At 51.3% G+C, this 13,802-nt stretch overlaps 1 protein-coding gene across 1 annotated transcript in view; it reads right to left on the minus strand.

The window, feature by feature from the left end:
• LOC140402824 (uncharacterized) overlaps positions 1-13,215 on the minus strand; it is a 31,024-nt gene extending 17,809 nt beyond the window's left edge. Inside the window, exon 1 of the mRNA XM_072490443.1 lies at positions 12,628-13,215. Within this exon, the coding sequence (XP_072346544.1) occupies positions 12,628-13,185 (558 nt within the window). The 5' untranslated portion in view covers positions 13,186-13,215. The remainder of the gene's footprint in view (positions 1-12,627) is intronic.
• Between the last annotated feature and the right edge of the window lie 587 nt (positions 13,216-13,802).

Here is a 13,802-nt window from a genome sequence, read left to right on the forward strand (position 1 = left end):
CGGAGAGGACTGTATTTAGCTTTCACATTTATATTAGAAATCTAGTGCTAGGAAACATATAGTTAACAGTAACTTTTAAAAAAACGTTTAAATTTAATTTACTAATTAATTGACGCAATGTCAGTTAGAGGGGTATAGTGCTCTGACTGTGAGATGTGGCAGGTCCGGGAGGCTTCCAGCGTCCCGGATGGCTTCATCGGCAGAAAGTGCACCCAACTGGAGCTCCTCACAGACCGCATGGTTCGGTTGGAGCAGCAGTTGGATGCACTTAGGAGCATGCAGGTGGCGGAAAGCGTCATAGATCGCAGTTATATAAATGTGGTCACACCCAAGGTGCAGGCAGAGAAATGGGTGACCACCAGAAAGGGCAGGCAGTCAGTGCAGGAATCCCCTGTGGTTGTCCCCCTCTCGAACAGGTATACCCCTTTGGATACTGTCGGGGGGGGATAGCCTATCAGGGGAAAACAGCAGCAGCCAGAGCAGTGGCACCACGGCTGGCTCTGATGTTCAGAAGGGAGGGTCAAAGCGCAGAAGAGCAATAATCATAGGGGACTCTATAGTCAGGGGCACAGATAGGCGCTTCTGTGGACGTGAAAGAGACTCCAGGATGGTATGTTGCCTTCCTGGTGCCAGGGTCCAGGATGTCTCCGAACGGGTAGATGGCATTCTGAAGGGGGAGGGCAAACAGGCAGAGGTCGTTGTACATATTGGTATGAACGACATAGGCAGGAAGGGGCATGAGGTCCTGCAGCAGGAGTTCAGGGAGCTAGGCAGAAAGTTAAAAGGCAGGACCTCAAGGGTTGTAATCTCGGGATTACTCCCTGTGCCACGTGCCAGTGAGGTTAGAAATAGGAAGATACAGCAGCTAAACACGTGGCTAAACAGTTGGTGTAGGAGGGAGGGTTTGCGTTATCTGGACCACTGGGAGCTCTTCCGGGGCAGGTGTGACCTATATAAGGACGGGTTGCATCTAAACTGGAGAGGCATAAATATCCTGGCCGCGAGGTTTGCTAGTGTCACACGGGAGGGTTTAAACTAGTATGGCAGGGGGGTGGGCACGGGAGCAATAGGTCAGAAGGTGAGAGCATTGAGGGAGAACTAGGGAATAGGGCCAGTATGGCTCTGAGGCAGAGCAGACAGGGAGAAGTTGCTGAACACAGCGGGTCTGGTGGCCTGAAGTGCATATATTTTAATGCAAGTATTATTACGGGTAAGGCAGATGAACTTAGAGCTTCGATTAGTACTTGGATCTATGATGTTGTTGCCATTACAGAAACCTGGTTGAGGGAAGGGCAGGATTGGCAGTTAAACGTTCCATGATTTAGATGTTTCAGGCGGGATAGAGGGGGATGTAAATCGGGTGGCGGAGTTGCGCTACTGGTTAGGGAGAATATCACAGCTGCACTACGGGAGGACACCTCAGAGGGCAGTGAGGCGAGATGGGTAGAGATCAGGAATAAGAAGGGTGCTGTCACAATGTTGGGGGTTTACTACAGGCCTCCCAACAGCCAGCGGGAGATAGAGGAGCAGATAGGTAGACAGATTTTGGAAAAGAGTAAAAACAACAGTATTGTGGTGATGGGAGACTTCAACTTCCCCAATATTGACTGGGACTCACTTAGTGCCAGGGGCTTAGACGGGGCGGAGTTTGTAAGGAGCATCCAGGAGGGCTTCTTAAAACAATATGTAGACAGTCCAACTAGGAAAGGGGTGGTACTGGAACTGGTATTGGGGAATGAGCCCGGCCAGGGGAGCATTTTGGGAACAGTTACCACAATTCAGTAAGTTTTAAAGTGCTAGTGGACAAGGATAAGAGTGGTCCTAGGATGAATGTGCTAAATTGGGGGAAGGCTAATTATAACAATATTAGGCGGGAACTGAAGAACATAGATTGGGGGTGGATGTTTGAGGGCAAATCAACATCTGACATGTGGGAGGCTTTCAAGTGTCAGTTGAAAGGAATTCAGGGCCGGCATGTTCCTGTCAGGAAGAAGGATAAATACGGCAATTTTCGGGAACCTTGGATAACGAGAGATATTGTAGGCCTCGTCAAAAACAAAAAGGAGGCATTTGTCAGGGCTAAAAGGCTGGGAACAGACGAAGCCTGTGTGGAATATAAGGAAAGTAGGAAGTAACTTAAGCAAGGAGTCAGGAGGGCTAGAAGGGGCCACAAAATGTCATTGGCGAATAGGGTTAAGGAAAATCCCAAGGCTTTTTACACGTACATAAAAAGAAAGAGGGTAGCCAGGGAAAGGGTTGGCCCACTGAAGGATAGGCAAGGGAATCTATGTGTGGAGCCAGAGGAAATGGGCGAGGTACTAAATGAATACTTTGCATCAGTATTCACCAAAGAGAAAGAATTGGTAGATGTTGAGTCTGGAGAAGGGGGTGTAGATTGTCTGGGTCACATTGAGATCCAAAAAGACGAGGTGCTGGGCATCATGATAAATATTAAGGTAGCTAAGTCCCCAGGGCCTGATGGGATCTACCCCAGAATACTGAAGGAGGCTGGAGAGGAAATTGCTGAGGCCTTGACAGAAATCTTTGGATCCTCACTGTCTTCAGGTGATGTCCCAGTGCACTGGAGAATAGCCAATGTTGTTCCTCTGTTTAAGAAGGGTAGCAAGGATAACACATGGAACTACAGGCTGGTGAGCCTTACGTCAGTGGTAGGGAAATTACTGGAGAGAATTCGTCGAGACAGGATCTACTCCCATTTGGAAGCAAATGGACGTATTTGTGAGAGGCAGCATGGTTTTGTGAATGGGAGGTCGTGTCTCACTAACTTGATAAGAGTTATTCAAAGAGGTCACAAAGATGATTGATACAGGTAGGGCAGTGGATGTTATCATAGATTATCACAGAATTTACAGTGCAGGAGGCCATTCGGCCCATCGAGTCTGCACCGGCTCTTGGAAAGAGCACCCTACCCAAGGTCAACACCTCCACCCTATCCCCATAACCCAGTAACCCTACCAACACTAAGGGCAATTTTGGACACTAAGGGCAATTTATCACGGCCAATCCACCTAACCTGCACATCTTTGGACTATGGGAGGAAACCGGAGCACCCGGAGGAAACCCACGCACACACGGGGAGGATGTGCAGACTCCGCACAGACAGTGACCCAAGCCGGAATCGAACCTGGGACCCTGGAGCTGTGAAGCAATTGTGCTATCCACAATGCTACCGTGCTGCCCAATGTTGCTGCTGTTGTCTATATGGACTTCAGTAAGGCCTTTGACAAGGTCCCTCATGGTAGACTAGTACAAAAGGTGAAGTCACACGGGATCAGGGGTGAGCTGGCAAGGTGGATACAGAACTGGCTAGGTCACAGAAGGCAGAGAGTAGCAATGGAGAGATGCTTTTCTAATTGGAGGCCTGTGACCAGTGGTGTTCCGCAGGGATCAGTGCTGGGACCTTTGCTGTTTGTAGTATATATAAATGACTTAGAGGAAAATGTAACTGGTCTGATTAGTAAGTTTGCAGACGACACAAAGGTTGATGTAATTGCGGATAGCGATGAGGACTGTCGGAGGATACAGCAGGATTTAGATTGTTTGGAGACTTGGGCGGAGAGATGGCAGATGGAATTTAATCCGGACAAATGTGAGGTAATGCATTTTGGAAGGTCTAATGCAGGTAGGGAATATACAGTGAATGGTAGAACCCTCAAGAGTATTGAAAGTCAAAGAGATCTAGGAGTACAGGTCCACAGGTCACTGAAAGGGGCAACACATGTGGAGAAGGTAGTCAAGAAGGCATACGGCATGCTTGCCTTCATTGGCCGGGGCATTGAGTATAAGAATTGGCGAGTCATGTTGCAGCTGTATAGAACCTTAGTTAGGCCACACTTGGAGTATAGTGTTCAATTCTGGTCGCCACACTACCAGAAGGATGTGGAGGCTTTCGAGAGAGTGCAGAAGAGATTTACCAGAATGTTGCCTGGTATGGAGGGCGTTAGCTATGAGGAGCGGTTGAATAAACTCGGTTTGTTCTCACTGGAACGAAGGAGGTTGAGGGGCGACCTGGTGGAGGTCTACAAAATTATGAGGGGCATAGACAGAGTGGATAGTCAGAGGCTTTTCCCCGGGGTAGAGGGGTCAATTACTAGGGGGCATAGGTTTAAGGTGAGAGGGGCAAGGTTTAGAGTAGATGTACGAGGCAAGTTGTTTACGCAGAGGGTAGTGGGTGCCTGGAACTCGCTACCGGAGGAGGTGGTGGAAGCAGGGACGATAGTGACATTTAAGGGGTAACTTGACAATTACATGAATAGGATGGGAATAGAGGGATACGGACCCAGGAAGTGTAGAAGATTGTAGTTTAGTCGGGCAGTATGGTCGGCACGGGCTTGGAGGGCCGAAGGGCCTGTTCCTGTGCTGTACATTTCTTTGTTCTTTGTTCTTTTGTTATTGGGGAGGAGCAGACGGGGTTTGTTAAGGGCATGCAGTTGGTGGCCAATGTAAGGTTGTTAAATGTGATCATGATACCCCCGGAAGGTAGGGAGGTGTAGGTAGTGATCGCAATGGATGCAGAAAAGGCTTTTGATCGGGTAGAATGGGACTATCTGTGGGAGGTACTGGGACTGTTCGGATTCGGGCGGGGCTTTATTGACTGGGTCAGGTTGCTGTATCAGGCTCCTGTGGCAAGTGCGCGGACGAACAGGACAACTTCGGACTATTTTAGACTGCACCGGGGGACGAGACAGGGATGCCCCCTCCCCTCACTGTTGTTTGCGCTGGCTATAGAGCCGTTGGCAATCACTCTGAGAGCTTCAAGGGGCTGGAGGGGACTGGTCCCGGGGGGGTGGTGGAGCACAGGGTTTCGCTCTATGCGGACGATCTGCTTCTGTACGTTTCGGACCCAGTAGAGGGGATGGAGGAAATCATGAAGATTCTAGGGGAATTTGGCCGGTTTTCGGGGTATAAGCTAAATATGGAAAAGAATGAGATGTTTGTGGTTCAGGCGAGGGGACAGGAGGGGCGATTGGGGGAGCTGCCGTTTAGGTCAGTAGGGGGTAGTTTCAGATACTTGGGCATCCAAGTGGCGCGGGAATGGGACCGGCTGCATAAATCGAATCTGGCCCAGCTGGTGGACCAAATGAACGATGATTTCCGGAGACGGGACGCGGTCCCGTTGTCGCCGTGGGTGCGAATGGAGGCGGCTTCTTGTAAGGGCGCCAGTCTGGGGGCGTTGGTAACTGCGCCTCTGCTGCTCCCGCCGGCGCGGTACTCCACCAGCCCCGTGGTGGTGGCGGCCCTGAGAGTTTGGGGGGCCAGTGGAGGTGGAATGTGGGAGCAGAGGGAGCATCGGTCTGGCCCCCAATCTGTAATAATCACCGGTTTGCCCCGGGAAGAATGGATGGGGGATTCCGGATATGGCGGAGAGCGGGGATTGAGAGGATGGGGATGTATTCATAGAGGGGAGCTTTCCGAGTATGAGGGCGCTGGAGGAAAGGTTTGGGCTGGCGAGGGGAAACAAATTCAGATACTTGCAGGTGCGTGACTTCCTTCGTAAACAGGTGGCAACCTTCCCGCTCCTACCGCCGAGGGGGATTCAGGACAGGGTAATTTCCAGAGGGTGGGTAGGGGGGCGTCTCGGACATCTATAAAGGAGCTTATGGGGTCGGAGGAGACGCAGACCGAGGAGCTGAAGCGTAAGTGGGAGAAGGAGCTGGGAGGTGAGATAGAGGGTGTTATATGGGCGGACATGTTCAGTAGAGTCAACGCGTCTGCAACATGTGTCAGGCTCAGCCTGATACAATTTAAGGTTGTGCACTGGGCTCACATGACAGTGGCCTGGGTGAGCAGATTCTTTGGGGTGGAGGACAGACGCGCAAAATGCGTGGGAGGACCGGCGAACCATGTCCACATGTCCGGAACTTAGGGGATTTTGGCAGGGGTTTGCAGATGTTAAAAACGGTGTTAAAAACAAGGGTGGCGCTGAGTCAGGCTGTGGGAAGATCCGGGAATCCAGGAGGAGAAAGAGGCAGATGTTCTGGCCTTTGCTTCCCTGGTAGCCGGGAGACGGATACTATTGGCATGGAGGGACTCAAAGCCCCGAAGTCGGAGACCTGGCTATCTTTCTGTGTTTGGAGAAAATCAAGTTCGCCTTGAGAGAGTCACTGTTCAGGTTCGCACGGAGGTGGCAACCATTCGCCGACTGCTTTGCGGAAAATTCGTCAGCAGACAGGGTGGTGGGGAGAGTCAGGTTTCGGTAAGAATAGGGGGTCAATAAGAGTAGGAATTGTACGCAAGGTAAACAGTTTTTGCACTATGTTTATGGATTCACGTATCGTCTATTTAGTTGTTGTTTCTATACCAAAAATACCCCAATAAATGTTTATTAAAAAAAAAACATTGTCCCTTAAAGATGTGCAGCTGGCAAAATGAATTCTGAAGATGCTAATTGGGTGCAGGAGTCGACCATTCTACCCCTCGAGCATGCTCCACCGCCCTCTGGGAACACAATGCGTGACACTCTTGACAGATGAAATTTCTCCTCATCTCCTTCTTAAATCGGAGATCTATCATTGTCAAATCTCTCCCCTATTTCTACCCTCGCCCACGAGGTACCCACCCTGTCAGAGCGCCACCCCCCCCCCCCCCCCCCCCCCACCCCCCCCCCCCCCCCCGCCCGCCTCAGCATTTTATGGATACAGGCCGGACCAGCTCAACCTTTCCTCAGAAGACTACATTCCCCCACGTCCAACACACCCACCCTGCACCCCGGGACATGTCGCGTATATCTTCTCTGAGCCGCTAATCCAATTGAATCCTTTACAGCGGAGACCAAAGCTGTACCAGTACTCCACAGAATCCCGACACTGCAGGACACCATTCGGCCCATCGAGTCTGCATCAACTCTCCAAAAGAATGCCCTACTGAAGCCCACTCCCCTCCCGGCTGATCCCCGTAACCCTACCTAACCTGCACATCTTTGGACACTAAGGGACAATTTAGCACGGCCAATCCAACTAACCTGCACATCTTTGGACACAAATCGGCAATTTAGCACGGTCAATCACCTAACCTGCACATCTTTGGAAGCGAAGGGGCAATTTAGCACGGCCAATCCACCTAACCTGCACATCTTTGGACACTAAGGGACAATTTAGCACGGCCAATCCACCTAACCTGCACATCTTTGGACACTAAGGGACAATTTAGCACGGCCAATCCACCTAACCCGCACATCTTGGACACTAAGGGACAATTTAGCACGGCCAATCCACCTAACCTGCACATTGTTGGACACTGAGGGACAATTTAGCACGGCCAATCCACCTAACCTGCACATCTTTGAACACTAAGGGACAATTTAGCACGGCCAATCCACCTAACCTGCACATCTTTGGACACTGAGGGGCAATTTAGCACGGCCAATCCACCTAACCTGCACATCTGTGGACACTAAGGGACAATTTATCACGGCCAATCCACCTAACCTGCACATCTTTGGACACTAAGGGACAATTTAGCACGGCCAATCCACCTAACCTGCACATCTTTGGACACTAAGGGGCAATTTAGCACGGCCAATCCACCTAACCCGTACATCTTTGGACACTATGGGGCAATTTAGCACGGTCAATCACCTAACCTGCACATCTTTGGACACTAAGGGACAATTTAGCACGGCCAATCCACCTAACCCGCACATCTTTGGACACTAAGGGACAATTTAGCATGGCCAATCCATCTAACCTGCACATCTTTGGACACTAAGCGACAATTTAGCACGGCCAATCCACCTAACCACATCTTTGGACACAAAGCGGCAATTTAGCACGGCCAATCACCTAACCTGCACATCTTTGGACACTAAGGGACAATTTAGCACGGCCAATCCACCCAACCTGCACATTTTTGGACACTAAGGGACAATTTAGCACGGCCAATCCACCTAACCACATCTTTGGACACAAAGCGGCAATTTAGCACGGCCAATCCACCTAACCTGCACATCTTTGGACACTAAGGGACAATTTAGCACGGCCAATCCACCTAACCTGCACATCTTTGGACACTAAGGGACAATTTAGCACGGTCAATCACCTAACCTGCACATTTTTTAACACTAAGGGACAATTTAGCACGGCCAATCCACCTAACCTGCACATCTTTGGACACTATGGGACAATTTAGCACGGCCAATCCACCTAACCACATCTTTGGACACAAAGCGGCAATTTAGCACGGCCAATCCAGCTAACCTGCACATCTTTGGACACTAAGGGACAATTTAGCACGGCCAATCCACCTAACCACATCTTTGGACACAAAGCGGCAATTTAGCACGGCCAATCCACCTAACCTGTACATCTTTGGACACTAAGGGACAATTTAGCACGGCCAATCCACCTAACCACATCTTTGGACACAAAGCGGCAATTTAGCACGGCCAATCCACCTAACCTGCACATCTTTGGACACTAAGGGACAATTTAGCACGGCCAATCCACCTAACCCGCACATCTTTGGACACTAAGGGACAATTTAGCACGGCCAATCCACCTAACCTGCACATCTTTGGACACTAAGGGGCAATTTAGCACGGCCAATCCACCTAACCTGCACATCTGTGGACACTAAGGGGCAATTTAGCACGGCCAATCCACCTAACCTGCACATCTTTGGAGACTAAGGGACAATTTAGCACGGCCAATCCACCTAACCTGCACATCTTTGGACACTAAGGGACAATTTAGCACGGCCAATCCACCTAACCTGCACATCTTTGGACACTAAGGGACAATTTAGCACGGCCAATCCACCTAACCTGCACATCTTTGGACACTAAGGGACAATTTAGCACGGCCAATCCACCTAACCTGCACATCTTTGGACACTAAGGGACAATTTAGCACGGCCAATCCACCTAACCTCCACATCTTTGGACACTAAGGGACAATTTAGCACGGCCAACCCACCTAACCTGTACATCTATGGACACTAAGGGGCAATTTAGCACGGCCAATCCACCTAACCTGCACATCTTTGGACAATTTAGCACGGCCAATCCACCTAACCTGCACATCTTTGGACACTAAGGGACAATTTAGCACGGCCAATCCACCTAACCTGTACATCTTTGGACACTAAGGGACAATTTAGCACGGCCAATCCACCTAACCTGCACATCTTTGGAGACTAAGGGACAATTTAGCACGGCCAATCCACCTAACCTGCACATCTTTGGACACTAAGGGACAATTTAGCACGGCCAATCCACCTAACCTGCACATCTTTGGAGACTAAGGGACAATTTAGCACGGCCAATCCACCTAACCTGCACATCTTTGGACACTAAGGGACAATTTAGCACGGCCAATCCACCTAACCTCCACATCTTTGGACACTAAGGGACAATTTAGCACGGCCAACCCACCTAACCTGTACATCTTTGGACACTAAGGGACAATTTAGCACGGCCAATCCACCTAACCTGCACATCTTTGGACACTAAGGGACAATTTAGCACGGTCAATCACCTAACCTGCACATTTTTTAACACTAAGGGACAATTTAGCACGGCCAATCCACCTAACCTGCACATCTTTGGACACTATCGGACAATTTAGCACGGCCAATCCACCTAACCACATCTTTGGACACAAAGCGGCAATTTAGCACGGCCAATCCACCTAACCTGCACATCTTTGGACACTAAGGGACAATTTAGCACGGCCAATCCACCTAACCACATCTTTGGACACAAAGCGGCAATTTAGCACGGCCAATCCACCTAACCTGTACATCTTTGGACACTAAGGGACAATTTAGCACGGCCAATCCACCTAACCACATCTTTGGACACAAAGCGGCAATTTAGCACGGCCAATCCACCTAACCTGCACATCTTTGGACACTAAGGGACAATTTAGCACGGCCAATCCACCTAACCCGCACATCTTTGGACACTAAGGGACAATTTAGCACGGCCAATCCACCTAACCTGCACATCTTTGGACACTAAGGGGCAATTTAGCACGGCCAATCCACCTAACCTGCACATCTGTGGACACTAAGGGGCAATTTAGCACGGCCAATCCACCTAACCTGCACATCTTTGGAGACTAAGGGACAATTTAGCACGGCCAATCCACCTAACCTGCACATCTTTGGACACTAAGGGACAATTTAGCACGGCCAATCCACCTAACCTGCACATCTTTGGACACTAAGGGACAATTTAGCACGGCCAATCCACCTAACCTGCACATCTTTGGAGACTAAGGGACAATTTAGCACGGCCAATCCACCTAACCTGCATATCTTTGGACACTATGGGGCAATTTAGCACGGCCAATCCACCTAACCTGCATATCTTTGGACGCGGAGGGACAATTTAGCACGGCCAATCCACCTAACCTGCACATCTTTGGACACTAAGGGGCAATTTAGCACGGCCAATCCACCTAACCTGTATATCTGTGGACACTAAGGGGCAATTTAGCACGGCCAATCCACCTAACCTGCACATCTTTGGACACTAAGGGCAATTTAGCACGGCCAATCCACCTAACCTCTACATCTTTGGACACTAAGGGACAATTTAGCACGGCCAATCCACCTAACCACATCTTTGGACACAAATCGGCAATTTAGCACGGCCAATCCACCTAACCTGCACATCTTTGGACACTAAGGGCAATTTAGCACGGCCAATCCACCTAACCTGTACATCTTTGGACACTAAGGGACAATTTAGCTCGGCCAATCCACCTAACCTGCACATCTTTGGACACTAAGGGACAATTTAGCACGGCCAATCCACCTAACCTGCACATCTTTGGACACTAAGGGGCAATTTAGCACGGCCAATCCACCTAACCTGCACATCTTTGGACAGTAAGGGGCAATTTAGCACGGCCAATCCACCTAACCTGCACATCTTTGGACACTAAGGGACAATTTAGCCCGGCCAATCCACCTAACGTGCACATCTTTGGACGCGAAGGGGCAATTTAGCGCGGCCAATCCACCTAACCTGCACATCTTTGGACACTAAGGGACAATTTAGCACGGCCAATCCACCTAACCTGCACATCTTTGGACACTAAGGGACAATTTACCCCGGCTAATCCACCTAACCTGCACATCTTTGGACGCGAAGGGGCAATTTAGCACGGCCAATCCACCTAACCTTCACATCTTTGGACGCGGAGGGGCAATTTAGCACGGCCAATCCACCTAACCTGCACATCTTTGGACACTAAGGGACAATTTAGCCCGGCCAATCCACCTAACCTGCACATCTTTGGACGCGAAGGGGCAATTTAGCACGGCCAATCCACCTAACCTGCACATCTTTGGACACTAAGGGACAATTTAGCCCGGCCAATCCACCTAACCTGCACATCTTTGGACGCGGAGGGGCAATTTAACAAACAAAGAAAGAACAAAGAAATGTACAGCACAGGAACAGGCCCTTCGGCCCTCCAAGCCCGTGCCGACCATACTGCCCGACTAAACTACAATCTTCTACACTTCCTGGGTCCGTATCCTTCTATTCCCATCCTATTCATATATTTGTCAAGATGCCCCTTAAATGTCCCTATCGTCCCTGCCTCCACTACCTCCTCCGGTAGTGAGTTCCAGGCACCCACTACCCTCTGCGTAAAAAACTTGCCTCGTACATCTACTCTAAACTTTGCCCCTCTCACCTTAAACCTATGCCCCCTAGTAATTGACCCCTCTACCCTGGGGAAAAGCCTCTGACTATCCACTCTGTCTATGCCCCTCATAAAAGGGTAGCGCGGCCAATCCACCTAACCTGCACATCTTTGGACACTAAGGGACAATTTAGCACGGCCAATCCACCTAACCTGCACATCTTTGGACACTAAGGGGCAATTTAGCACAGCCAATCCACCCAACCTGCACATCTTTGGACACTAAGGGACAATTTAGCACGGCCAATCCACCTAACCTGCACATCTTTGGACACTAAGGGGCAATTTAGCACGGCCAATCCACCTAACCCGCACATCTTTGGACACTAAGGGACAATTTAGCACAGCCAATCCACCCAACCTGCACATCTTTGGACACTAAGGGACAATTTAGCACGGCCAATCCACCTAACCTGCACATCTTTGGACACTAAGGGACAATTTAGCACGGCCAATCCACCTAACCTGCACATCTTTGGACACTAAGGGGCAATTTAGCACGGCCAATCCACCTAACCTGCACATCTTTGGACACTAAGGGGCAATTTAGCACAGCCAATCCACCTAACCTGCACATCTTTGGACACTAAGGGACAATTTAGCACGGCCAATCCACCTAACCTGCACATCTTTGGACACTAAGGGGCAATTTAGCACGGCCAATCCACCTAACCTGCACATCTTTGGACACTAAGGGACAATTTAGGTCAATCCACCTAAATTGATTCATCAGCCTGTAACGTGGCATCTTATTGACGACCTTCAGGAAGTCTAGATATATGACATCAACCGTGCCACCCTTGTCTACCCTCCTTAGTGGAGCAATCTGATTTCCCCTTCAGTTGGGGTTCCACTATTACTCCCTGTTGCTGAGGCCGAGCTTGGTTATCTATACCACCCCCCCCCACCCCCACGTAGCTCCCTCACAGAGACGGGTAGGCGGCGCTACCTGGTGTTCTCGCCGCCGCTTCTCCGCCGCATGGTAGAGTTTGTGGATGCCCAGCGCCGAGCGCTGCTTGAACTCCCGGCTGCAGACGCCGCACTGAAGGGGCCAGTCCTCGTTGTGGCGGTGCTGGTGTTTGGTCAGCGAGGAAGAGTGGCTGAACTCCTTGGCGCAGCTGGGGCACTTGTAAGGCTTGGCGCCGGTGTGGGTCACCTGGTGGCGGCGAAGGGTGGCCGAGCGGCTGAAGCCCCGGCCGCAGGCGGAGCACTGGAAGGGCCTCTCCCCGGAGTGGGTGCGCTGGTGCTGAGCCAGGTGCGAGGAGCAGCCGAAACGCTTGCCGCAGGCTGGGCACGGGAGGTGCCGGCGGTCGCCCCTGCCGTGGGCTGCCAGGTGCAGCTTCAGCTGGCCGTACTGCTCGAAGCTCATGCCGCACTCGGAGCAGATGAAGCAGTCGTCGTCCTCGGCCGCCTCGGCTGGCCGCCTGCCGGTCCGCGACGGAATGGTCTCCCGCACGGTGTCCTCCACTGGCCGTAGGGCAGTGCCCGCACCCTGTACCAGCTCCATCGTGGAGCTTCGCTGACCCTGCAACAGAGAGAACAATTATTGATTTAGTCAGCACACAGAGAATATCACTGCCTGTGACAGTTCAGGGTGTGGCAGTAACCGGCTGCCAGTTGCGGGTCAGACCCTCGCTGCCGGTTACGGGTCAGACGCTCGCTGCCGGTTACGGGTCGGACCCTCGCTGCCGGTTACGGGTAAGAGTCGGACCCTCGCTGCCGGTTACGGGTCAGTCAGACCCTCGCTGCCGGTTACGGGTCAGAGTCGGACCCTCGCTGCCGGTTACGGGTCAGTCAGACCCTCGCTGCCGGTTACGGGTCAGAGTCGGACCCTCGCTGCCGGTTACGGGTCAGAGTCGGACTCTCGCTGCCGGTTACGGGTCAGACCCTCGCTGCCGGTTACGGGTCAGAGTCAGACCCTCGCTGCTGGTTACGGGTCAGAGTGAGACCATCGCTGCTGGTTACGGGTCAGACCCTCGCTGCCGGTTACGGGTCAGACCCTCGCAGCCGGTTACGGGTCAGACCCTCGCTGCCGGTTACGGGTCAGAGTCAGACCCTCGCTGCTGGTTACGGGTCAGACCCTCGCTGCCGGTTTCGGGTCAGACCTTCGCTGCCGGTTACGGG

The sequence above is a fragment of the Scyliorhinus torazame genome, chromosome 26 (genome assembly GCF_047496885.1).
Source record: "Scyliorhinus torazame isolate Kashiwa2021f chromosome 26, sScyTor2.1, whole genome shotgun sequence".
In the NCBI taxonomy this organism is placed as follows: Eukaryota; Metazoa; Chordata; class Chondrichthyes; order Carcharhiniformes; family Scyliorhinidae; genus Scyliorhinus; species Scyliorhinus torazame.